The sequence below is a fragment of the Phyllopteryx taeniolatus genome, chromosome 12 (genome assembly GCF_024500385.1).
Source record: "Phyllopteryx taeniolatus isolate TA_2022b chromosome 12, UOR_Ptae_1.2, whole genome shotgun sequence".
In the NCBI taxonomy this organism is placed as follows: domain Eukaryota; kingdom Metazoa; phylum Chordata; class Actinopteri; order Syngnathiformes; family Syngnathidae; genus Phyllopteryx; species Phyllopteryx taeniolatus.
In genome coordinates, this window is record NC_084513.1 from 14,813,682 (window position 1) to 14,840,672 (window position 26,991).

General features: G+C 39.4%; 1 protein-coding gene across 9 annotated transcripts in view; it reads left to right on the forward strand.

Moving 5' to 3' along the window:
- cps1 (carbamoyl-phosphate synthase 1, mitochondrial) overlaps window positions 1-25,675 on the forward strand; it is a 40,067-nt gene extending 14,392 nt beyond the window's left edge. Inside the window, exons 26-39 of one of the 9 annotated variants that reach the window (XR_009791173.1) lie at window positions 687-881; window positions 3,301-3,368; window positions 4,220-4,295; window positions 5,178-5,255; window positions 5,580-5,687; window positions 6,502-6,591; window positions 6,693-6,863; window positions 15,117-15,191; window positions 15,945-16,043; window positions 16,862-16,921; window positions 17,527-17,633; window positions 20,453-20,582; window positions 22,487-22,660; window positions 24,239-25,674. Coding sequence is in view for 4 of the 9 variants with exons in the window: in XM_061792864.1 (XP_061648848.1) it covers window positions 687-881; window positions 3,301-3,368; window positions 4,220-4,295; window positions 5,178-5,255; window positions 5,580-5,687; window positions 6,502-6,591; window positions 6,693-6,863; window positions 15,117-15,191; window positions 15,945-16,043; window positions 16,862-16,921; window positions 17,527-17,633; window positions 20,453-20,582; window positions 22,487-22,595; window positions 24,239-24,255 (1,383 nt within the window). In the remaining 5 variants the exon portion in view is untranslated. Of the gene's footprint in view, window positions 1-686; window positions 882-3,300; window positions 3,369-4,219; window positions 4,296-5,177; window positions 5,256-5,579; window positions 5,688-6,501; window positions 6,592-6,692; window positions 6,864-15,116; window positions 15,192-15,944; window positions 16,044-16,861; window positions 16,922-17,066; window positions 17,116-17,526; window positions 17,634-20,452; window positions 20,583-22,486; window positions 22,661-24,238 lie in introns of those variants that run through there. The other 8 variants (XM_061792864.1, XR_009791174.1, XM_061792865.1 and 5 more) reach the window with 8 other exon arrangements.
- Window positions 25,676-26,991: the final 1,316 nt, after the last annotated feature.

Consider the following 26,991-nt stretch of genomic DNA (forward strand, 5'->3'; position numbering starts at 1 on the left):
ATTTACAGTGACTAAGGCAGATGATGCTCAGCGCTATTACTTATCATTTCTGTAATCAATGTAGATGTTTACTGGTGTCAATTTCCTTTGGCATCCAGTAAATGCTGATATTGGACCAGAGTGTGATTAAAGGTCTGTATGCTCGGGGAGCTTGCATTCCCATAAATCCCACTCACACAGCTGCATAAAACCCTGTGGCTTTGTTTTAATGTGTGTGTGGTGTGTGTGCAGGGGGGGGGTGACGGCATTAGAGCTTGAAGATAAACCCCGGTCAGGGGAGCAAGCCCATGAATAATGAAGAGCGTTTCTAGGATCTACCTGGCATTGCCATGGAAACAGCATCATGCTGGATACGCTAGACTGAAAAGGGAGCCGCAAACCGTTAACAGAAGGAGCAAGAACACTTTTTCTTCTGACACACGCACTTCCTCGGGTGATAAACTAAACCCATGGCACAGCTGAGATGAACTGTTTTTGTTCGTCTCATCTTTTCTCCGTGTCTTCAGTCGCCAAAATAATTAAAATTGGCCGCAGTCTATAAATCTTGGTTGATAGGCGTTTGGCAGTAGGATTTCAACTTGACAAAGTATATTCTGTCTTTGTCTTTTTTCCTTCCCTTATTTTTCTGCTTATCTGTTCTCTTTTTGAACTTACTCATTTAAATATTTTCTCTATCTGCTCGCCAGAGTTGCAGTGGCACCATTGTATCAGTGGGAGGTCAGATCCCAAACAATCTTGCAGCCCCTTTGCACCTGAATGGGGTGAACATTTTGGGCACAAGTCCCCTGCAGATTGACCGAGCTGAGGAGCGCTCGGTTTTCTCCCAGATCTTGGATGACCTCGGTGTGGCGCAAGCCCCGTGGAAGGCCCTCAACTCTCTGGTAAGAGGAATCATTAATAATTAATACAAATGCTGCTAATATTATACTGAGAACACAATATGCGATCTTCAAACACAATATATGTTTTATCAATTTATAATAAATAAAACATAACAATGTCAGTTAAAATGGAAAATGATCGCCTTTATAAGCATGGCCAAACCATATGCTGAGAATACTTTCCTCCCCAAAAAACAATTATACGAACACAATCCTCTCAGGGGCTCTGGTTGACCTCTTAGAATTCCCATAGGAAGTAATGGAAATTAATCCATTCCAGGGTCACACTGTGACCATCATAAAACATTAATTTACTGCACAAGTAAACATTTTAACAAACCTATACATGTGTAATATACTGTATGTTAACCACTGATATTAGTATGTTACCACAATCAAACCCTCATTCTGAACATTAACAGCAAAAACATTTGTTGTTTCGAGGCACATTTTCCCTAAAGATCGTTTTCAAACTGTACAACTTTAATGGTGTTCAAATTTTGAGTTACTGTACCACATATTTAAATGTTGGAGAAAGTGTATGATTGCTGTTCATGCTTTTGTGGAGACACTGCACCCTTTTGTTTTGGACTATCAGCCAAGCATAAGTCTCTTCTAGAGTTTTGAACATTTGACTTGTTTCCTGCCACACTCCTGGGAGGAATAGGATGACATCTATTCAACAAAGCATAAAGGACACTGAAAAGTACAGAGTTCTTCTAAAATAAGTCTCTCCTATTACTTTTCTCCTATGCTAATTTCCATAAAACTATTAGATTGTATACAGAGATAATGGTCTATCTATTTCCCTAATGATCTCTAAGAGTTTGTTTTTGTTTGGTGAGAATAATGTCATCCGAGCTGTGGGGTGCTTGCATCTGTCAAGATTGCCTTGTTGCATGCTTATGAGTGAATGTTGAGAAATGGCAAAGGATAGAGCTGGGTTATAGATAAAAAGGCAATGATGAATCGGAACTCATGCCATTATACATTAGATAACCCCTGTAGATTGCCTGCTGCTCATAACTCCTTAAGCCACATAGACTATAATGTGTGGGGAAAAAAGAGACACATATCATGCTAAAAACCATTTCACCACATCAAATCATGATTACTACAAAGGTCAAGTGCTCAACATTAGCTAACCAATCATACAATGTGATATCTGAAATCACGCATATGGACTGTATTTTATTGTGTTGCTGCTCAGTGTTAGACAAATGCAGTAGCGTGTATACCTTCAAAATAAAGTAGCTTGTGTATGTAATGTGGCAAATATTAGACTAGTAATGTAGTACGGTATAAACATCTGTATCATTCCATCCAAAATCTAAGAATGCAATATTTGTCATTCATCATTTCTCAGCTCACAGTGCCACAGTGCTACTTACTATGCATGCACGGCAGATGAGATGGATTCAGATGCATACGTTTATTCATCTCACAGTCCATCTGGCGCGTCCTGTTACAAGCATACACACGTTTGTGTGCAACACATCTCGTGCTGGTTCTTGTTGCCTTAATCATTTCGAGGTTTGCATCATGTTTCATCTTCTTTCCCTGATTCAATTTAGATATAGATTAAAATCAACAGCTGTATATTTACTTGCACTTCATTTGTCACATCTATTACCGCTAACAGTCATGGCTGCTTATATGCTATAAGGAAAATAAAATAATACATGAGGACGCAAATAAAGAGCATAAGCCTATCATTAACTGCGAGATTGCTTCCACCCTCTCTTCTCATTCCTCATGCAAAGTGAATGGAAGAGGGAGAAGGAAGACAATGGAGCGTTTTTTGCCATTGCCACTAGATGGCGACAACGTATTGTTTCGTGCTGGGAGTGGTTAAATCAATCACCAGGTCAACCACAACTATAAACCGGGTATCAGAATTTCTTGAGAGGGCTATCAACATGGACACGCTGCCCTTTGTTTTTTGAAGAATGAAAAATTGCATACATTTAGTTTTACGCCTATTTGTTCCTGAAAGCAGTGCTGTGTTATGTCCGTTTGCAGAATAGATGTTTTAGAAATGTCTTCATGACCTTTGTGTGTGGCAGAAATTTGCAAAAGCCTAAAAGTGAAGTCTAAAAGTGCGCAAGTGCTCTTTCAAATTCAAGTGTTTAAAAAATAATTAATGCACTTTGCTCATTCTTTTTTTAAAAAATTTTTTTTTCTTTTTTTTTGTTACCTTTTCAACTGATACATTTTCTAATTGCTGTTTTAATACATGTACAATACATATTGTAGCCTTAGATTTATCCATCCCAGAGACCATTTAGTAAAATTGTATCATACATTTACTGGTGCTATAATTGTGTATTTATGAATCAACAGTATATTCTCTTCTCTTAATGATGGAGAGCATTTGACAGAAAATCTCTGTATGCCTTGTTTTTTGTCTCCTACTCAGGAAGATGCCTTTGCCTTCGCTAACCAGGTGGGCTATCCCTGCCTACTGCGTCCATCCTATGTTCTCAGGTAAGCTTCAGAGCTCAGTTTTGAAAGCTATAATGCTTACCACATTCCAAAAGTTTTTTTGAGCTTCCACCCTTGATACACATAATTACAACTATGATATATGACAGTTGTATGGCAATTTGGGAAGGTTTTTAAGTGAATTTTCTGCAACCACTGAATAAAAGAAACCCCAACAGTCTCACAATTTGTAACTTTCATGTAAGGAACAACGTGAATCAAATACCAAGTATGTAAGAAAACACTACCCTAGGTTGGATGAAACCAAGTTGATTCATCAACATGACGCGTTACAGTATACATACAGTATCTGATCCATGTCGTAATAACACAACAGCCACAGTAATAAATAATTTCTTTCAAAACTCAAAATTATCACTTTAAGTGAGTGGATTCTCAGAGCTTTGAATAAATATCAATGGATAAGGAACATTCTTGAATGTACTGGCTGTGTCTATGATTCCCAGTTGCAGGTCCTTGGAAGAATGATCAGTTATTATTTGGGTTTGTTTGTGTTCCTCACAGCGCTCATCCAAGCTCACGGCCTTCATTTATCTCACTCCTCCCTCCAGCTCATTCTTTCTAATCAGAAGAACAACCCTACGAGCATTCTAATGCTAAACGTACTCCCAGAAAAAAACTTGAACTTGGTTTCAAGATCCCGCAGTGCTTTTCATCTGAATTTCTATATCGCTTGTTCACCATTTTTTTACTGTTTCAGACCTTGTTCCCGATGGTGATGCAACAGAAAGATAACGAGTGTTTGAAGCTTTTATGCACTCCTCTTTGCTTATCCTCTTCTCATGTGGCCTTCTGCCTCAATCCTTTTCTTTCCGCCTGTGTTGCTTCACCAGTGGCTCGGCAATGAACGTCGCACATGGAGAGGAGGATATGCGGCGCTTTTTGAAGGAGGCTACCCAGGTGTCCCAGGTGGGAGCATTGTGTGTGTGTGTGTGTGTGAGAGAGAGAGAGAGAGAGAGAGAGAGAGAGAGAGAGAGAGAGAGAGAGATTGTGTGTGTGTGTGTGTGTTGTGTCCTTGCTTCTACACGGGCTAATGGCCACACGTACTGCGCATGCACACGCAGGCGTGTGCGCACACACACACACACACACGGACACGCACAGACACATATACAGTGCATGTACACTTCATGCTGAGTTCTCCCTCTGCTTTCAATTATCTGCTGCTAGCAGCTGATGTAGCTGTTGGCTAGTCGAGTGTGCCCATTTTTTATTTTTTTTTTTCCCCTTCACTGCACCCCCAAGTGGTTCAGGGGCAGCTGTCCCTTTCAAAAAACCAATACAAGTACTCAGGGCTAGAAGAATACACACATGTTGTACTTTATGCACACACATTTATACCTGCTTGTTAGTTGTGTTGTCAGCTCTTTGCTTTTCTGTGGCCTATTCTTAAGCAATTGGATTTGTTTTAGGGACCAAAAACAACCAAATATTATTATTACCCAAAACTACAATATGTTTAGGCTTGATCTGAGCAGATTTCCCGTAGGTGTGAATGTGAGTGCGAATAGTTGTTTGTTTCTTTGTGCCCTGCGATTGGCTGGCGACCTGTTCAGGGTGGATCCCGCCTCCCGGCCGAAGATAGCTGGGATAGGCTCGAGCAGCCCGCGACCCTGTTGAGGATAGACGGTAAAGAAAATGGATGGATGGATGGGTTTTACAGTAACGTAACGTAAAACACATCTTAATGTCTGAATCCTAATGCATTATACAGAAATGGCCTGAATCCAGTTCATTCAGTGGTGCTTTTTCTGATTAAAGAAATGTAAAAAAAAAAAATCTTTCTTTCAGGAGCATCCAGTGGTTATAACCAAATTCATTTGTGGTGCTCGGGAGGTGGAAGTTGATGCTGTTGCCAATAGTGGGAAGGTATAGATGAATATTAATAACATGTTACATTCAGTTACAGTAAACCTTTTTTTTTATTTTTTTTTTATGCTGTATTCTACTTTTATGAGGGCATCATGATTCAATAATAATATTAATTTGGGGAATGCCATTGTGATGAAAATAAACAACATGAACCATATGCAATATGCAGTATATCTTTATAATTGTTGTATGAGACATCAAAACAAATTTAGTCTGGACTGTGCCCAATCACTGAATAAAAAGAAAATTAGGTGGATAGACCTGAGTCTTGAGACACATACCTTGATTAATTAACGTGCGACCTAATCTTTATGTGTCTAGGTACTGGTCCATGCAATAACAGAGCATGTAGAGGATGCTGGCGTACATTCAGGAGATGCTACCTTAATATTGCCAACACAGACCATTAGCCAAGGTTCCTTAGAAAAGGTCAGTTATGCTTTACACATGCACGCACGCACATATTTGCACATCTCCGCGATCAACATAGCAGGTAAATACAGCTAGATGCTAATGAGCAATTATAATTGCCTGAAGACCTTTTACTTACTTTTGATAAAAGAATGCAAAATACTTTAAAATATTATGCTTGAATACAGTTGACATTATTTTGCAGAATTGAAAAACTTGGGCTGGAACCTAGGTTAGTTGGTTTAGTTACTTCACCACCAAATACAAAAAAATGTAAATAAATGAAACTAGAACAAATCCGCAGCCTAAAAACAAGAAACAAGAAAAACAACTAAAATGTTTGCGTTTTTTTTGGACAATAAGAAAAAAAAAAAAAGCATATACTGTATATATGCTTTTGATTGGCCAGTGGCGATTGCCAAATTATTGTGTGAACAACTTCATTTCATTCCAAATATATTAATAACATTTCTCAACACTTATTAGCCTATTTTAGCCAGCTGTTGGTCACAGATGAGCTGGAGCCTATCCCAGGGCAATCACAGGGCACATACAATATGGACAAACACACATTCACGGGCACATTGATAGAGAAAACCCACGCAATCACAAGAGAATATGAAAACTCCACACGATTCGACTGTAAACTGTGAGGCAGCCATGCTGGCCTCATACAACCACAAAACATCGAGAAAATTGCTGAAAACACTGTTTTAAAAGAACTCAAATGATGTTTGAAATCGACCAAACTGACCTTCGTGTTAATGCAAAATCATAATCAGTACTATGTCTATTGTGTTGTTTTTTTCTTTCCCCCCCCAAATCCTCTTAGGTCAAGATGGTGACCCAAAATATAGCGCACGCATTTGAAATATCAGGGCCATTCAACACTCAGTTTTTGGTAAAAGGCAACAATGTAATGGTAGGTAATAATTTCCATTCATATTGCTGTCTGAAGATTGATATAATGTATCTGGTTATTATATGCAATTATTTGTGTTGTATATTGTATGCTATTTTTAGGTGATAGAGTGTAACCTACGGGCATCACGTTCTTTCCCCTTCGTATCAAAAACAATCGGTGTGGACTTTATCAATGTGGCAACCAAAGTGATGGTTGGAGAGCCTGTGGATGAGGCCAGTCTGCCATCGCTAGAGAGACCCATCATACCTGTAGACTACGTGGGTATCAAGGTGAGGCTAAAAAAAACATTTCTTAGCCTACAACTTGATGACTGGCATTGTTAAAAACAAGTTGAAGGCTGTTTGTTTATATGTGCCCTGCGATTGGCTAGCAACCAGTTCAGGGTGTGCTCCAGCATACCCACGACCCCAGTGAGGAGGAGCGGTACGGAAAATGAATGGATGGCTTCGGCCTTGGATGACGGGACACTTAACAAGGAGTGATGAGGGACCAAAGTGTGTAGAGTAGTGCAAAGCGAGGCAGATGACACTGACAAGGTGCCCATGGAAAAATTGAAATTATGATGCAAAAAAATATATGTGAACATTAATACTTTTACTGATAATCCTACTGCAGTACTATTACTAGGGATGCACCGATTTTCAGACCAAGTACAAGTACTTACATTTCCGTACTAGCCGATACCGAGTACAAATACGAAATGGTGCCATTACGTCTTGTAATTGTGATGTTTTATTTTAATCAAATATTGTTAAAAAACAACAAACCAGCAACTTTTATTAAACATGGGAGATGTTTCACCCAAATATAAGAGTTTTTAGAGTACAATAATGACGTGTCATTACTGACATTTTAACATCCATGTTTTTCTCAGTCTTGCCACACATTTAACTTAAATGCAGTCTGTAACACAAGGCATTTCAGTTATGTGGTGTCTTAGTCCAATCACTAGGGGAAACTATCTAAAAGAAAGTACATACAATGAACAATAGACGAAGAAGAAATAAGAGACAAGAATAATGTCTTGTGGATGGATATACAAGTAGGAATACAGATGCAATGTTAACTCTGTGTGTTAAGTACAAAATGAAGTTACTAAAAGAAATGTGCATGAAAAAGTACAAAAATACATGACTGCTTCTTAAAATGTTATAAAACAAAAATGTGAGAGGACAACTGAAGTAATACTGTACTTTATCTCACCGTCGCTTACCTCATCGTTTTGTGACGGGAGTGCAGCTGGCTCGGCTGGAGCTGAGCAATCCACAGCGGAGCTGGCGAGGGGGCTTGAGAACCTTGGTGCTTGCTGGAGTTCATTATCCATTTTTGCCGAGCATAATTTGCAGTCGGCTAACAAATTGTTGTCATCCATGTTTACCTTAAAGTATGTTCACATGGTAGACATAGTTACTATGCCACCTGCCCGAAAGTTACAGTATATGTCAGGCTGGTGAAGTGGTATCGGTGTGTTAGTATCGTAGAATTTTTTCAAGTCCAAGTATGAGTGCAGCTGTTCAGTATCGCAGGTGCGTCCCTAACCATTGCATTTTTCTTCCTTAAAAAAAATTTATCTGGATCTTGCACCCTTAACTTTGTCCACTGTTTAATAGATGACTTGTTTCTGAGAAATATGCTTATATTTACTATTTTCGTAGACTGCGTAACATGCACCGGCGCACAAATAGTGGCATATCTTGATTTTTGTAGAAATGCAAGGCTCACTGGCGTGTTTGCCAATTTGGGACACAAGATGGGCATACCGACGCATCGAGGGTGTGTCCTTTGACATCCGCCCACCGCATGTGACTATTTGGTGATTGAAAGTTGGTCTAATCTTACGCCTGCTCAGACAACGTCTAACTATTGCTAGCTAAGGTAGCTAATGTGATTTTGGTGATTTTTTTCGAGGTGCAGGCAGACAAATACGCGAGCTCCGCGGACATGTGTTGGTGGATCAGATGTATTTCATTCATAAATATGCGAACATCGAAAAATCTGAATCATTGTATAAAGCAATTCATTGGTCCCATTATTGATATTATTATTATCATTATTTTATTTTTAAAATCATCCCACAGGCCGGCACGCAGCTACGGGGGTGAGGGCATGCGAACGATGGGTGAGGATGGATACTTGAGGTCCGTGGACATATTCAGTCTCCCTTAGTTATCACCAGCTCATACTGTATTTAATCACGATGCCTGTTGCCACATTAGCCAAGTTGCTCCAGTCACGCACGGCTCACTAAGTCCTCTTCCGCATATAGCGTTGTCTCCATATGAGACTATTGCAGCGCTCTTGAAAGGGGATGAAAGAAGCCGCTTTGATTGGACAGGATTGAAGTTTGCTATGGTGATACACACACCAGCGCAGACATCAGTCCACAAAATGACCAAAACCAGGTCTAGCCCACATGCTCACAGAGTTATGCCGAGTGCAACGCTGGATTTGTGCTAGTCACGAAAATAGAGCCCAATATGTTAAGTTTTCTGTATACCAGTACTCACAACTCCTGACTGTATATATGATATGATGTTCAGTCATTTCTATAAAGAGCCTGTGTATGACATCTTGATTCCACCGGATCGCATTACAAAGGCTAATAATTACCGTAATTTCTCGTGTATAATGCACATCCCCCCCCCACCTCCAAAAAATTGTCAATAGTGCGCATTATACATGGGTATAGGGGCAAATGGAAAAAACTTTCACATTTTATAAATGTATGCCGCCATCTAGTGGTTATGAAAAAGCTGTACTCTTTCATTCCAATATGCCACCGCCAGCTAGTGGCTATAAAAAAGGTGTAGCCTACACTTTCATTCCAATAAGACAAGGGTACGTAGGACTGCATATATGTACAGTTGTGCTCATAAGTTTACATACCCTGGCAGAATTTGTGAAATATATATATATATATTTTTTTTTAAATATGACTGATGACTGAACAACAAGCATCATTAATTTCTTTATGGTTACGTTTTGTTTAATGATAATGCTTTTCTGAAATGCTTGAACGTTTAATTTTAATCCCAATAAAATCAAATTAAATGTGTTTCACCTGATACTTCATGTTTTCTTTAAATAATTGTACCCATCTTACAAATTCTGTCTGGCTAATCAAACATGAGCACAACTGTGTGTTTTCTAATCTACTATATAAAAGTCGGGCTGTGAATTTCAAAATAAGAGCATGTAAATTAAAAAAAGGATTAAGTGTTCAAACCAAGTGCTTAACTTCAGAATAATTCTTTGACATTTTTTTTTTTTTACAAAATACAGATAATACTTCATGTTGTGATCATATGGGTAGAAGCAAAAGCATGTATTGTAAAAATGCATTATACATAGGTAGAAGGGTTTTCCAGAATTTTGAGGTCAACTTTGGGGGTGCATATTATACATGGCTGTGCATTATACATGAGAAATTATGTTAGTAACATTAATTATTGACTCATCATCTCAATACCTAAGAATGGTGAGGAATGGGGAGTAGTATAGTAGGTGCTTTCTTATACCAGCCTTGAGACTTACTTATTTGATTGGATTAGAGAACGTTTATGTGTTGCCAGCTGTTCCGAAGCCATTTTTTCAAAGTAATTTCTCTCTCTAATTACGGCTGAGCTGCTGTAACAATGGTTGTCATTTGAAGCTAGTCAGGCAGGTATAATCCTCCACTTACCAAGCCACCAAAAGTTTTCAATTTGTAGTCTACGTGCTGGTGGGGAATATTAATCAGAGCTCTAAATATTCAATTCACCAGACGTTAAACACTTGAAGAGTTTACTTGAAGTCTCTGAATGTAAACTTTTACAATTGTTAGAAAAGTTAACGAGACATTTCAGTTGTCTAACAAGAGTATGCTTAATTCTTCCTCTTCTGCCTATCCCAACACTAAAACACAATGATGTGTCAAATTTACACAGACTAAGAAGATTTAAGTTGGTACCATTTAAATAGCCATCCTTGACGTGTCTCTCTCTACCCTCAATGTACAATCACCATAGAAATCATTCCCATCCACAAAGCTCAACTTGGTTTATTCATTCTTTTCCTTCCTTCTGTTGTGCCTTTACCTTCTCACAGTCTTCCATTTTTGGCCATGTTGTCATTCACTAACAAATCCACCTTGTGTGATTTATATTTTTATTCACTGCATGTTCTTACAGATAATATAAACCTGTTGACACAGAGTGAAAGAAGAGCCAACACTTTGGTGAGGAAGTGGGTTTCATGTCAGATTCCAGTGCATACAAACGTTAACGGACTGGCAAGTGGCAGAGTAGCAAAATGTCCCAAGTTTCTTCAATGGTTGTTTAGATCAGTGTTTTCCCAACATTTATTGTATATATTTTACATTAGAACAAATTCATGGCACACAACCAAACAAAATTACCACAAAGGTTATGTATAGCCTGCACGGTGCAAATGGTTGTTTGTTTCTATGTGCCCTACGATTGGCTGGCGACCGGTTCAGGGTGTACCCCGCCTCCCACCCGAAGATAGCTGGGATAGGCTCCAGCAGTCCGCGACCCTGGTGAGGATAAGCGATAAAGAAAATGGATGGATGGATGCAAGTTATGTACAACCCCAATTCCAATGAAGTTGGAATCTCGTGTTAAACATAAAAACAGAATACAATGATTTGCAAATCATATTCGACCTATATTTAATTGAATACACTACAAAGACAAGATATTTAATGTTCAAACTGATAAACTTTATTGTTTTCAGCAAACAATCATTAAATTAGGACTTTATGGCTGCAACACGTTCCAAAAAAGCTGGGACAGGGTTGTGTTTAACACTGTGTTACATCACCTTTTCTTGTAACAACATTCAATAAACGTTTGGGAACTGAGGACAATAATTGTTGAAGCTTTGTAGGTGGAATTTTTTCCCATTCTTGCTTGATGTAGAGCTTCAGCTGTTCAACAGTCTCCGTTGTCGTATTTTACGCTTCATAATGCGCCACACATTTTCAATGGGAGACAGGTCTGGACTGCAGGCAGGCCAGTCTAGTAACTGCACTCTTTTACTACGAAGCCACCCTGTTGTAACACGTGCAGAATGTGGTTTGGCATTGTCTTGTTAAAATAAGCAGGGCCGTCCATGAAAAAGACGTTGCTTGGATGGCAGCATATGTTTCTCCAAAACCTGTATGTACCTTTCAGCATTAATGGAGCCTTCACAGATGTGTAAGTTACCCATGCCATTGGCACTAACACAGCCCCATACCATCACAGATGCTGGCTTTTGAACTTTGCGTCCATAACAGTCCGGATGGTTCTTCTCCTCTTTGGCCCGCAGGATAATTAATGATTATTTGCTAAAAACAATGAAGTTTATCAGTTTGAACATTAACTATCTTGTCTTTGTAGTGTATTCAATTAAATATAGGTTGAACATGATTTGCAAATCATTGTATTGTTTTTATTTATGTTTAACACAACGTCCCAACTTCATTGGAATTGGGGTTGTATACTGAAATAATGATGGTCTTGTCTCGATTTACACATAAATGTACTTACTCAGTTTTAAATCTCGGCCTGTTTATTGAACACAAAGCTGATATACTCAGGAAGCCATGACTTATTCTGTTATATGAATGCCAACAGGTGGATACGCAGGTTAATTTGACGATCTAGTGGAAGAGCATTTCATTGTTCTTCCTGTCAATGTATGTCAGTTGCATAGTTAGATAAGCAAATATACATTATTTGTAGTAAATAAATAATAATTTCGTGAAATTGGATAATTGTCCATGGCACAAGTGATGATCTCTCATGGAACACTAAACAGTGATTGGTAAATCACTGGTTTAGATACACGCTAATGACAGAATATAAACATGAATGTAATTCAAGGATTCAAGTCAAACTTGTCTTTCAGTGTGTCTGACAGCGACAATTTTGATATCTGATGCTGGTATAAAAATACTGCGCTGTGAGAAATTGTGACACAGACTCCTCGTTCACACACTACCTCAGTTGTGTCACCATAATGCAGTTTTGGGTCAGACCTTATTTATTCAGTTGTCAGTGGCAGCAAATCAAGTTTGTATCGCTTTCTCAGCAGAACTGAACAATGCTAGAGTTCGTTATAAGCCTCACCCAAATTTGATTACTCTTCTGTGTTCACACTAGACCAAACAAACCACTCCAAGGGGGAAAACAAACTACAGTTCGATGAAAACAGACCAAAGTGTTGCTGTGTCAGAGCACCCTAAAATAACTATTCATATATTCATGTGAAGAATCCTTGCGCAGTTTCTTTAAAGTTTTTATAGTGTTGAAAATATGAAATATTCATCTTGTGTTTTTCAAAAGATGTTACTTCCGTCTTTGACAAGGTTCACTGTCAGAAACAATATGAAGTGGAAATGTTTGACTTTATTATTTTCCTCAGCGTGGTTGGCTTGGTTGAGATAAAATTGTCGAGGAGCTTTCACATTTCCTCTGTCTCTGCAGAGTGTAGGTGGTTTGTGGGGATATGGAGATGGGGAAGCTCTGTTGTTGTGTGTTGGACTTTGTGCTTTTCAGAGGCACATCATTATAGAATTGCAACTCAAACCATTACAATCGAGACACAGGAATGTCTTTTTCAGTGTTCTGTTCATGAAGGCGGTAAATTTAAATGCTGCAATTGATTAAAAGTGTTTGGAAAATGACCGCGTTTTAATGAGTTTACGCCACCACAATATACAGTATATGTTTTTAAAACGGTACGTATATCGAAGCCACAGTCCACCGCAGGTATTGGTTGTGGTGTGTGGTGGCAAGCATAGAAGTCGCTCCCTTCAGACATCATTTAACTGGGGGAAGAGCTTTACGATTACAACACTGAGACTTGAGTTTTCATGTGGGCGTTCCTCACTTTACTAGTGTCAACTAGCCCACGACAGCACATTGGGGCTTGACAGCAGAACCAGCATCCAGGAACTGCCCCCTCGGCCCTTCAGGTCTTCTCCATTCAGCTCTGACTTACACTTCTCCATGACTAATGTGATTGGCAGCTGCAGCTTACTCCTGGAGCTGTAGAGTTCAGTAGAGCCAAAACCTTTGAGGACAGAGACCCACCTCCTGAGGAAGCTTTTTAATTTTCCTTTGCAACGCTTTCACTGTTTCAAGGGAACCTCATACACAAGCAGTTGGCTACAGGAGCCCTTGGAAGGATGCAGTGTTGGTTGCTCCCAGGGCTCGTTCTTGCCGGGCAGGCCACGCCTGTTCTCTGGTTTCTCGGGATTGTTGGGATGTCTTCACCAATCCTAAAGTGGAAGCGGCCTTGGAGTCTACATTATTCAAGGACCAGGCTTCTGATTTTTCATTAATTTTATTATTTCAACTCCTTTGTAGTTGCTTTAGTGAGTTCTAGCAGATCTCCCAAAATCCATGTGCCCTTATTAATTCCTCCATAAAGACCCTGACTGGGACCTGTTGGATGCCATTTAAGAGTACTGTTCCCCGTATTGGCTTCTCCACTGACTTGACAGGAAAGTCCATCACATTTGCAAACAGAATCACTGAGATAGGGCATCCGGTCAACATTTTGACATCTAACCTCCTTGCCAGAGTTGAAACACATCTTCAAGTGCCCAAAGTAGCTCCAGAGAAGCAGTTGTACCTTCTGGGGGATGTGGTAGATTTTGAGTGTGTAGTCAACTAATTTGTATGTAGTACAGACAAACCGATGTCTTGCATCATTTTTTTTGTGTATACATGTCAAAATTAAAATGTTAAAAAGACTGGCATCATATGACCCATTGCTTTATATGAATGTTCTTCTCTTGGTTACAGAGTGTAATTTTATCTTTTATGCATGGATATGTAGATAGTCCTCTTTCTTTCTGTCACTCTTTGAGCAGTGAAATGATAAGCGTTACCACATTCCTTTCACATTGTTCTCTTGGACATTAGTATGCTCCCATTACATTCAGCTGATTAGATAACTCTCTTCAAGGATGAATCCCTCTAGTGGCCCCGGTCTCTGTGTGTGTTCAAACACAGAACACATTCTGCTGCTCTGCCCTTTTACTTTGTAAGAGAATGTTGAAAAAAAAAAAAATCTTATACCGCATTTGATTTTTCTTTTCAATTCTTACTCTATCCACAATTATTTACATTCCATATTTTTATAATTCTCAGTATTCTATAAATGTATTGTTAGCCTAATTTCTTACCTCAAAATAAATGCTGTATTTACAATTTGTATTCTATATTGCACATGCATTTGTAATTGTTGGCCTGTATGAGGCTCAACACGATTTCTCTCTCGGTGGCAACAGTGTCTTGGAAATTGTTTTTGTTGTTGTTGTTGTCTTTCCAAACACATTCTAATGTATACTGTGTAGAATTTGTCCATTTGTTTTGCTATATTAGTTACTTTACTATTTACTTAGCTGAACGTTAGACCTTCACAATCAGGTTTTCCAAGAACAGATGAAACTCTCGATACCAAATATTCCAAAAGGGTTAGGGTAAGGGAAAAAAAACAACTTTCTTCATCTCTCCATTCTCCACCAGGCACCCATGTTCTCTTGGCCACGTCTAAGGGATGCAGATCCTGTACTTCGCTGTGAGATGGCCTCTACTGGAGAAGTATGTTCTTTTTTAGTTTATATGATAAGTGACGATGAACTACCCGTTCAACTCGTCAGATAATAGTCGTCTTGTTCGCTTAATGTGCAGTGGAACAGCAAGTGTCGAACACAGTCTGCTCCTGGGCGCTGGTTTGAATTTGATTTTGAAACCATTTTTCCCAAAGTAATTGGAAATATAAAATATCAACGACTTTCTGTATTGGCAACAAATAATGTTTAAACATTTTATTAGTAGTTATAAAAGTATGCAAATAAGTTAAGCACTATTCATATCAAAAGGTTATAAACACTCTTTAAGCCCTCTCTTAACGTAAAAGCAAATGAAAATGGTGTAGTGATGTTTACGTGAGTCACATCACAGATGTGCCTAACATATCTTACATTTTTTACTTTTCTATCTGTGACACAAAGGTTTTGGTCATTATAACATTCAAAATAATAGAATACCTAACACGTGACACATATAGCAGCTGAAAATCAAAATTCATGTTTCTATTCCTCTTGTGTTCGCAAGATATTCTAACATCTCGTATAATGTCATGTACACATGACATAGTCGGTTCTATGAAAAGTGACTTTAATGGGGTATTTTTCCAGGTGGGCATTCAAATGTAGATGCTTTCATATATTGTGTGAAGACTGGATTTTTAGCAGGTCGATTTGGACAATCTTTAGATCATTTACAATGTAAAGTTAGCGGGCATGGTGGTGTTATAATGGTGTCATAGCTATTCTATTTTTTTAATTTAAGGTTGCCTGTTTTGGACCAAACATTTATTCAGCCTTCCTGAAGGCTATGCTTTCCACAGGCTTTAAACTGCCACAGAAGGGCATCCTGATCGGGATTCAGGTAAGGCTTGTTTGCCATTTTCCTCTAGTTTGCATTTCATCCCGACCACGTGACACCAAAATGGACGTGTGAATTAATACCCAAGGCTACCTGGGGACATAGATTGCAATAATAGTTTACCTGTGTTAAATGATGAATTCGAAAATACCCTTCTTTTGACTGCCTGAACCACTTTTAACAGCTCTAGAGTCAGATATAAGGGTTAAACGTTTTGCATAAAGGCCAGTCACCAAAAGCTTGCCTCGGCGGTCTTTCATGTCACCACATACATGGGTTTGAGTAATTAAGTCCTGCTGTCACTATGGGCTGTCAAACTGTGAATTTGAGTAATTCAACTTTTCACAAAGCACTCATTACAAAGACTGTGTAATTGGCACCCTTGGGGAAGTGGACCACTTCAAGGCAAATGCCTGGGGTCACAAATACAGCCCAACATTGCTTACAGATACAGAACGCAGCTGTAGCAGCCGTGTGAATTTACCTCCAGGGTCTAGTGAAGGATTTTGGTATGAATGCTATTTGGTTGACTATACAATATTTAGATTTTGGTATAAAATACCATTGATGATGAATACATTTTAGTTTTATGTTTGGATTAGTAAAATAGAAAACATGCACAGGACTAGGTCTAAATATTTGAATGGCTTGAGTTGTACTTGTAATTCAACTAGTTTTCTAAGCGAACATGCCCTGTCTGACAACAATGGCATTAGGATTTGTTTCTGTAGTATAATAACTTTGTGGGAAGACCATGTGAACATGTTGAACTGTAAGCATTTTTTTTTGGGTGGTTTCTTTCTGCTTTTTTTTAATGCCAGCATTCGTTCCGACCCAATTTCCTGGCTACAGCGCATCAACTGAAAGAGGACGGCTTCAAGGTGGGTAGTAAAAGCATTTTATATTTACAAATACTGACCCCAGATTGACCTGTGACATGCATTATTGTGTCACATGGTATTTAAACTGTCAGATAACACAAAGTATTTATTTATTTTTTTTTTGGTTTTCATTTCCGCCTCACAGTTCTGTGAAACAGGGTTTGAGTCTTGGCTCAGGCCTTCCTGTGTGACATGTATGTGTTCTCCCTTGTGCTTGCATGTACAGTATTTCTTCCTCCCGCATTCCAAAAACAGCCATGTTAGGTTAATTGAACACCCTAAAATGTCTTGAGGGTCTTCAATTAACGTGAGCATGAATAGTTGTTTGTCTGTATGTGCCCTGTGACTGGCTGGCGACCAGTTCAGGGTGTACCCTGCCTCTTATTTTCTTATAGAAAATGGATGAATGACAGCATAAGCAAAACAGACATGGATAGTCTTAATGCATGACTGTGGTTGACTCTCTGAAGTGTAGTGCCTTTAGAAGCATATTTTCCCCCCAAATTGTTGTCAAATTTTCCCTTCCCTTCCCGTCACTTCCCTGTCTTCTCACTTTATAGTGATAATATCTAAGACTCGGAATTTTTCTCTCTGCTTTCCTGCAGCTCTATGCTACTGAATCCACCTCAGCTTGGCTTTGTGCTAATGATGTACCAGCAACTCCAGTAGCCTGGCCTACCAAAGGACAGACCAGTTTGCCCAGTATAAAGAGGTTGGGGATCATTTATTTTGACCCTGATTTATTGTCTTCACCATATATGTACATAAAAACAAAGTCTGCCTGTAAAAAGTAGAGCCAAACATCCCTGAAGGGGTGCTAAAGTAAACCTCCTTTAAATTCCAAATTAGGATATCTGATCAGCATATGATGCTGAGATCTGAGGGCAAACCTCCTTCATTATCTCTGTTTTATGCTGCCAAGATCAAAGAAAGAGCAGTAGACGGAGAAGTCCACTTCTTTGCATTTGGGGATGAATATGGAGAGTCTTCTACCACACCATCGTGACAGCTATGTCAAACACAATACAGGAGGGAAAGCATAATAATAATAACTAATAATAGTAATGATAATACATTAGCCAACATGATGTATTATTATTATTAGTATGGTTAAAATGTTCCAAGATAGTTTTAATTCACATTTACATTATTAGTAAGGTAAATATTTCATATTTGTGATTTGGCTGATGACATTAATGTTTAAAAGTTAATACACATTATTTTTCATAGTAAACATGTTGCAATAAGCAAATATGGCTCCATTGGCGCTTCTGAACTGCCAATGTTGATGTTTTAATGAAGTTTGTAGCTGCGTGCAAAGAGTTATGCACCTTGAAGGTTACTTTAGTTCTAGGGCAATGCCTCCACAAAGATATGACTATGCAACAGTGATGCCATCTGTTTAAAATCTGTTGTTGCAGGGACTACACTCACACACATTGACACACCTAAGTCTGGCAGGCATCAGCTGTGCGAGGTGGCACATAGACCAACACTTTATAGAGAAACACAACCTGTGTTCTCTCTGGCATCTGTATTTCATATCTTCTTTTGGAATCTAGTCGTGATTCCACACTCAAACACTGCAGCATGAAAAGGCATACTGTGTACAGTACAGTGTCAGAGAGTGAGAGGTGTAGTTGGCAGAGTAAGAAAAATAGAAAGAAAAATACTACTAGAATTCAGGCATGTGCACATATTACTCATAACTAAACACTGCACAAATCTAATAACAATGTCATTTAACCGTCAAATAAAACAGCAGTGCAACCAAAAAGGAAACAGCTGTCGCAGATAATGTGACACAACTGAGAGTTTCCAATCTAACCAATTAAAACACTTTCATATTGTTCACATGACCATTTTTATTCATATATCTGAAATGCAACCCACTGGCACAACATAATATAAAACAAAAATAACCAACATTGAAAACACCTGTAAAGAAAATGAGCTCTAATTGTTTACCCCAATGGCTGCCACAAACAAAGTGAGCAAATTGCAATGCTGTTTTTTCTTCCGATGAGACTTTCACATTAAACAGTGTAAAACAAAACAACAACAGAACTTAAACAAGCGTTTGCCGCTGTTCCATAAGCACACTTGTTTGGGATTGAATTTGAATAACCATATTAATCTCAAACTGGCTTGCTGAGTGGCTGTGAGCAGGTGGTACAGACCCTAATGCCAAAAAGGCAAAATGATTTTAGTAGTGAGATAAATTGTTTGAAAAACTCACCAGTTGTGTGGTTGAAATATAACTTTCACGATTGTAGACAACCAAAATGGATCAGACAGTATTAGACATCAGTTTTTAATTTTAATGAGCACTTTTAGTAGACACTTTTATAATTGGTCTACGGAGTAGGCAAGTTAATTTTACAAATTTTAAAACACTCTCTTGACTTGAATGATGATTGAGGGCAGTGAAAACTAAATTCAGATGCACCTGGTACATCTTTCTTTTTTTTTTTTTAATTCTTCATTGTCACACAAGTGTAAAATTAAGTCAAATAATGTTAATGTTAATCATAAACTCTACCGTAACGTGCGGCTAGCACAGGCAGCTAAGGTTAGCAGTCGATTCTTCTGCCTTTTCTGCCTCACAGCGCATCAAAAAGCCACGAAGAGGGTGGCAACAGTTAATACTCGCTTGCTGATGTGTTTTGTGATGTCAAACTCGATTTAAGCCCAAACGCTGAAGTTTTGTGCGACTTTGAAGGTGTAGTCAGAAAAAGTAGTTCAAATTGTCAATCCTGCATCGCATTTTAACCTTAAACTGCTTGCATGTGTCAAGCAGACCAGGAGAAGCTCATCCATGCTTTTATCTCAAGTAGACTTGACTATTGTAATGGTCTTCTGACTGGACTCCCCAAAAAGAGCATTAAACTGCTGCAGCTCATTCAGAATGCTGCAGTTTGGGTTCTGACCAGAACAAAGAGGTCAGAGCATATTACTCCAATTCTAAATTTACTCTGCCTTCCAGTCAGCGTTAGAATAGATTTTAAAGTTCTGCTACTGGTGTGAAAGTCACTAAACGGTTTAGGTCCTGAATACATGAAAGAAATGCTAATGGAATATAAACCCTGTAGGGCTCTGAGATCGACAGACTCAGGTCAACTAGTGAAGCATAGTCCAAAGCAAACATGGTGAAGCAGCATTTAGGTATTATGTTGCACACAAATGGAATAAGTTGCCAACAAAAGTGACGTCATCCCCAAGTGTAAATGTTTTTAAGTCCAAGATAAAATCTCTTCTTTTTTTCCTTATGCTTTTTAGAGCATTTCCACTTTTAAATTATATTTCTTGCACTGTTCGCTGTTTTAATTGTACTTTTATTTTTTTTCTCTGTTTTAAATGTTTATAAGCTGTCTTTTTTGTTTTAAAATGCTTTTAATCATGTAAAGCACATTGAGTTATCTTGTGTATGAAATGCGCTATATAAATAAATTTGCTTTGCTTAAGGTTCTACTGGTTTATATTATATGCCATGACTTTCTTAGCTCAGATTGTATTTTTGTGTTTTCGTAGCTTGATCAGTGAGGGTCATATTGACCTGGTAGTGAACTTGCCCACCAACAACACACGTCACTTGAAGGACAACTTCCTCATTCGCAGAATGGCTGTTGATCACGGGGTACCCCTCATCACTAATTATCAGGTCAGTGATTTACACTAACTTTCCTGTATCTTTTCAGTGTGGTATTTTATACTCTTTCCCCTATAAGCTGGTGTAGCGTTTATTGGGGGACATCAAATTGTACGTAATTTAGAAGAAAATGATGAGTTGGAAGCAGTGCCTGCGTTACTTCCGGGTTATCGTAATTTTAAATTACTGCGTTACAAATCCAAGATATTTTATAGATATGAGGGGCACCACGTCATATTTTTACAAGTTTAACTTGAGGCGAAATGACGACAAACCTTTATAATCAGTCTCTTATCGGAAGGTGGCTACATTTTAGGAACTTTGAGTTCTAGACTTTCTAGAGGTTTCGTTCCGAACCCAAACACACATATAATCAATGCAAGTGGTGAATTTTATAGAAAATTTAATAATAAAAAGGGGTTTCTACAGGATAAAACACAGACAAACGCAGAACAAAGAAGATATCTACGAACATTGGCGAAGGAAGGGATTTGTGACATGAGATGAGCAGAATGGGCGTGTAGTGAATGCATATAGCTGAGGACTCCTGGTCTCGTTAATATAAACCCAAATATGCACTAATCCGTACTTTTAGTAGACCGCAATGTTGGACTTGCGTGTCTAGAACACGTTTGAGGCAGGCGAGTCAGGCTCCCGAGTGTTCGGCCGGCCCGGTCCACACCGGTGACAGGTGGATTCGACGCGAGGTACGAATGGAAAAACAGGAGCAGCCGGAGGCCGACGAGTTCTCAGGCAGGATGTCTCTTGGGTGACCTTCGGAGCGGTCGCATTGCGTCCGCCTCCGTTCCCTCAGACTGAGTTTGGGCCCCCAAGCAGGGTGGCTTGGAGTGCTTGCAGGAAGCTGCAGACGGGGTCGTCCGATGTGTCCTTGGGTGAGGTGGGCGTCCTGCCTGGCGCAGTCGTCGGCGAGTTGGTTGGAGTGACCAAAAAGGCTTCTGCACCGAGACTCCAAAAACTTCTCAACTTCTCCCAGCTCCGGCCCCTTTTATGGCCAGAGCGGGTCAAACAAGGGGGGTTTACGCCCTCCCCCCCTCCTTATCTACCACCTTTGCGAACACCGAGAGGTTGGACTGCCTTTCGGTGTTATTTTTCCATTCTCTGATTATTGTGTGGTTTAAAACCAGTGGAATAAAGTATTAATTATTGGGTTTAAGATAACGAGAACATTTTCCTCACCCTGCATTGGTCCACGCTCATCCTCTTTCATACCTGTAATGAATGTTTCACATGTTATGTGGTGTGGAGAACATTACTATTTTCATGTGACATTTGTGGCGTGGGGTGAGACATTCCTTCTGGTTCAGTTAACAACAGATTTGACGTTATAGACATTCAAGTTTGCAGCAATACTAGTGGCGTTCATGTAAAGTTCTTAAAATATTGACTCCCAGTCGAGTCACATACTGTCTTATGAACCCCTGTCTGTAGTGTCGTTCCATCGCCCGTGGGTGTCGCTGTTGCCTGTTCCAACTCCCACGTGGCAGCTCTCAGCAGGGTGGAGGCGTTGCTGCGGGTCCAATCCTTCGACTGGCGGGGAGTTAATTAACTTAGCGTTCAGGGGCAAACCCAGCATCCGTGGGTCTCCTCTTTGAAGTCTCAGGCAGACGTGATTCACTTGGCGTTGACATGGCAAAGCAAATGTCTGTGTCTTGTTGAAGATAGTTTTGTGTTAATCCATTTAGAGTCTGCCTGTGACTCTGGAGTTACAGTGTACCTCGGAGGGGAGCGGCGGTAGTGCGAGGCTGGGGTGCCGGGCGGCATCTTTTGCGTGGCATGTCCGCTACACTGGTTTCAAATTACCATGAAGCTTTATTTTATTTAAAACAGATATTGATTGTCAAAACATTTCTTGTTGTCGGTAATTGTATTTATTCATTTATTTATTTTTGTCTTAGGTTGCAAAGCTATTTGCTGAGGCAATTTGCTATGCAGGTGAGCTTGACTCCACCAGCCTCTTCCACTACCGGCAGAGAGAACGCCAACAAAGAGGATGTGGACATCAAGGCTAGTGGTTCCTTTTTCTGGCCTCGAGTACTTGGAGAAAACTGTCTTCCAATAACTTCATCAAGGTCAAGAAGGCCGCTACAGTCTGTCAGGAAATATTTAGACCAAAATTCTATTTTCTTGCTGCATCAAGAAACATTTCAAAAGGTCTTACTAATAGCACCAGTTGTCGTGCTAAGTCACCCTAAATCTGAAGATGTGTTCGTCCCCTTCCAAGGGCGGCCCTTGCTAATATGTGGTGATAAGAATAGGAATACATTGTACCTTGACTTACATGACGAGAGATGCTGAGGGGATGTCGTGGCGATAGCTGCTGCCATTCATCGGCAGCATATCTGAAGCTTGCTCGCACCTTGTAACACAAAGCAAAAAATCGACCGAGTGACGGCTCGTAACTCGAAAAAATTCTAAGTAAGTCAAGGTACCGCTGTAATGTGTGTTGTGTTGTTTAGGATGCTGCAATTGTAAATATTCAGTAAATACTTAAAACTTTGAAACCTTAGTTTCTTCACAGTGTCAGTTCACAAAGCCTCTAAGAAAATGTATCCTGATAGGCAGAGCACTCGCAATTATACTATCTATCCTGTATCAGATAATGTTCTTATGCACCCCATCATCACATTAAAGAATTTAATGGTGTCTTTGTGTAGTATCACAACATCACCGGCGTCATAAAAACATCTAGATGTCTGACATCCAGGGCCATCAGAACCACAAAATACAACCAAGTCACTGAACCATGTGCTGAAACTGTCAGTAAACAGTATTTTGACACCTTTGTGTTAATAAAATCATTTTTCTTATTTTTGTTGTTAATATATATGATTATGTAAATATGTTTTTCTCACCTGGGAGAAACTGACATTTCTAGTCAAACTGAAAAAGGTTGTAAAACACACCTAATTTACCAGCCTGGAATAAAGTCAGAATAATGTGACTTTCTCCTAAAAAAAAAAAAACTAAAAAAAATAACGCTGGACATATTGTCATTCAATCTTGGCACATCTACAGCGAAAACCCGTCACACAGTTTGAAGATGCTGAAACATCTGAAAGAAATCCGCATTACCGCACTGAAAAGTCGATATGTGAATGCGCTAACCATCTCACCGCCAAGCTGCTTTAAACTAGACAAAAGCAGTGGAGTTTCCCATAATCCTTCACACCACAGTCTGGCCATTACAACAAAAATTTACACAGTTTATTGTGTGTGTATTCCCTGTCAAAACAAGGCCAACAAATCCAAATATAGTGAAGATAATTTAAATTCCCCCTTGTGATTTGAATTGAATTGAACATGAAGCTATTTGGCATTACTAAATTACCCAAAATGTAATAAAATATTTTACACATCGATTGTATACTTCTATGGATTAAATCAGTCTCAAACAATCCTGACACATTATATCTGAGTAACTACACAAATGACCAATTAACACCACATTGCCACCTGTGTGCTGATCTAAACTAAAGTTAATAATACCACCAGTATTAATATACAGCACAAGTGTGTTTTACCTTGAGGTGGAATTGATTTATTTCCTGCCTCTTCCTTAAAAGTGTGCCGCATTTAGCACATTTAAGTCTATTAACAGTTAGGATGCCAGTGCATGTATATTGAATGTCTTCTGCGGCTTCGTACAGCTCTAGGTCACGCCTGAAGATCAGAGTGGAGAAGTCCTTGCTTGATCGATGACAAACAGCCAGCGATGCAGCGTGTGAGTGATCTGAAATTAGGAGACCCCCAAAGCAAAGCCTCGCCTATTTGCTTCAGGCTAGCAGCTCAAGGCTATGCTAGTGGAGCCTGGAAAACCACCCAGACCACTAAAGACCCTGTGACACATAGTCCTACTGGATCACTTTTATTTTCGATGATGACAATGGTTCGTGGTGGTCACACACAAACTTCCTGTTCCCCTTTCAAATACAATTTTAATAGGTTTGAGGTACAACTGAGGTACTGAAAAGTATCTCGGATAAAAAAAAAATGTCCAAACAGAATGTGACAAAAATATAGAGTTTCAATGTTTGGATTGACTTAACGTGATGTGTCCATGACATAATTTCCAATAGTAACACATGCACAAATCAAACGTACAGTAATTGTCAGACTTTCAAAGTTTTTAGTCCAGAAAGGGTAAATAATACACCATTTGTATTCATTCTTTGGGATGGCATGCAGGGAGGTTTGTTGTTCATTGGATGAATAAAACAACATAATTGGCATGCAGTTTTGACGCAGGAGGAAATGCCATTTAAAATGATGGTGGTCTGGAGCATGTGGGGCTTAGAAGAATCCCAGTGTCACAAGTCACATATATATGAAGACCAATCACTATGCTTGCTCTAAGGCAGTGTTTCCCAATCTCTATTGAGCGAAGGCACCCATTTTATATTAGAAAACCCTCACGGCACACAATGAAACAAAAATGTCACCAAAAAAATGTTAATACTGAGATGACGAGCTCATCTCAATGTTTTCACAAAATGACTTAACTATTTAACTGAATGCAAAGATGATATACTCGTATGAAGCCGTGACTTATGCTGTTAATGGGAACAGGTGGATACGCATATTTATTGTACCTTCTGCCATCTAATGGAAGAGCATTTAATCATCTACCTCTCACTATACATCCCTATCTTAGATGCAGTAGATGAACAATGATACAATACATCAAAGTCAGCTGGGATAGACTCCAGACCATTCATTCACATGGAATTTCAGTTAATATATTTCTCATTGTGATTGACTTACACTACTGGAAGTTAACCTTCCAATATTATTGTACTGTCTTTAACTGAAAGACACTATTGTTTTGTATATGTTTGTTTACATGGCAATATAATTTTAGAAAACAGAACAGGTCACAAAAGGCCATTTGTTTTTTTAAATACAGCACTGCTATTGTTGTATGGTTGTTTGTGAAAACAGAAGACATACTGTAACCATGTATTAAGTGTTTAGAGTAAGCATGAGAGTCCTGCACAACCAAAATAAAAATGGTGCACCACAAGTCTTTTATTGTTGTTTTTTTGTTGGTCATGTCTTTTATAATAATGTGTGCCTCTTCATTGCAGCCTTACCTTATGGAAATATGGACAAAGGTATCAAATAACCTTTGGGTCAGTGAGGTAAGCTCCGGGTTGAGCGCGAGATTTTCTATGTCCCAGAATGTGTTGTGTGTGTTACCTTTTGAAATCAAATCACCATGGTAACTTAACACTGGAGACATGAGCTGAGGCCTGAGCTCTTGAGTAGTTTTTGCCTGCGATGGAGATCAAAACATAGTTGCTTTATAATGCTTTGTTTGTTTCCAATGGTTGTTTAGCTACACACTTTGTACAATGCAAGAGAACAAACTTGAATGTCATGATATCGATTTGGTGTTAAGAAGGATGGACTTAACAGTTTAATCATAGCACAATAACAATATTTGTTGTTCGATGCTCACAACTACAGGAGTTCAAATATGCAAATGAATCCTAGTAGTCATGATAATAATAATAAAAATAATAATAATTTGACTTGCCTGCGATTGGCTGGCAACCAGTTCAGGGTGTACACCGCCTCTTGCCCAAAGATAGCTGTGATAGGCTCCAGCACGCCCGCGACCCTAGTGAGGAAAAGCGGAACGGTAGATGAATGAATGAATGAATTCGACTTGCATAGTACTTTTGAAGGCACTCGAAGACGCTTTCCAATTGCACTCATTATTCATTCATTCCACGGTCACATCCTAGTGGTGGTAAACAACTTGTGTAGTCCCAGCTGCCCTGGGGCAGTCTGTCATAGTCATGGTGATATAGCAAAGCAAGAACTGGGGATGCGCATAATATCAGATCAGTGGCTTTTCTGCCATGAACTACTCCCTGGGCAGCCAGCCACCCTGACACAAAACAAACTGCATGAAAATTCACTTCGAAATACAGCGAGTTATCATTTGTGTGCGTGTGTTTACGTGTGTGTGCGTGTGTGCTTGTGTCTAAAGTCTTAATAAAAACAAATGGAGTGGAGGGGTGTGACCATCAAGGGACTCCCGGTTCAAGATGGTGCCCACTCTCCACTTCGCTCCAATTCGCAGTCCAGGCTGCATCAATGTTACCAACTGCTAAGCTAGCTGTCGGCTAATAAGAAGTTGCGCTGCGTGCGTGAGTCCTTGTGTCGGCCAATCTCAAGCTGCATCACGTACGTGTCAAACGCGAGGCCTTCAGATAAGGCCGCTCAGCCGTTCAGATTGAAAAGAATACGTTTTTTTTTTGTGGCGGTTCGCCCCACCGGAGAACGCCGCCCCGGGCCATTGCCCACATCAAAACCCGCCACTGAAGAAGACTGTAGGAAATGTGTTTATTGTGTGGAAACACTGCGGAATCGTGTCGTGACGCAATTGAAACAA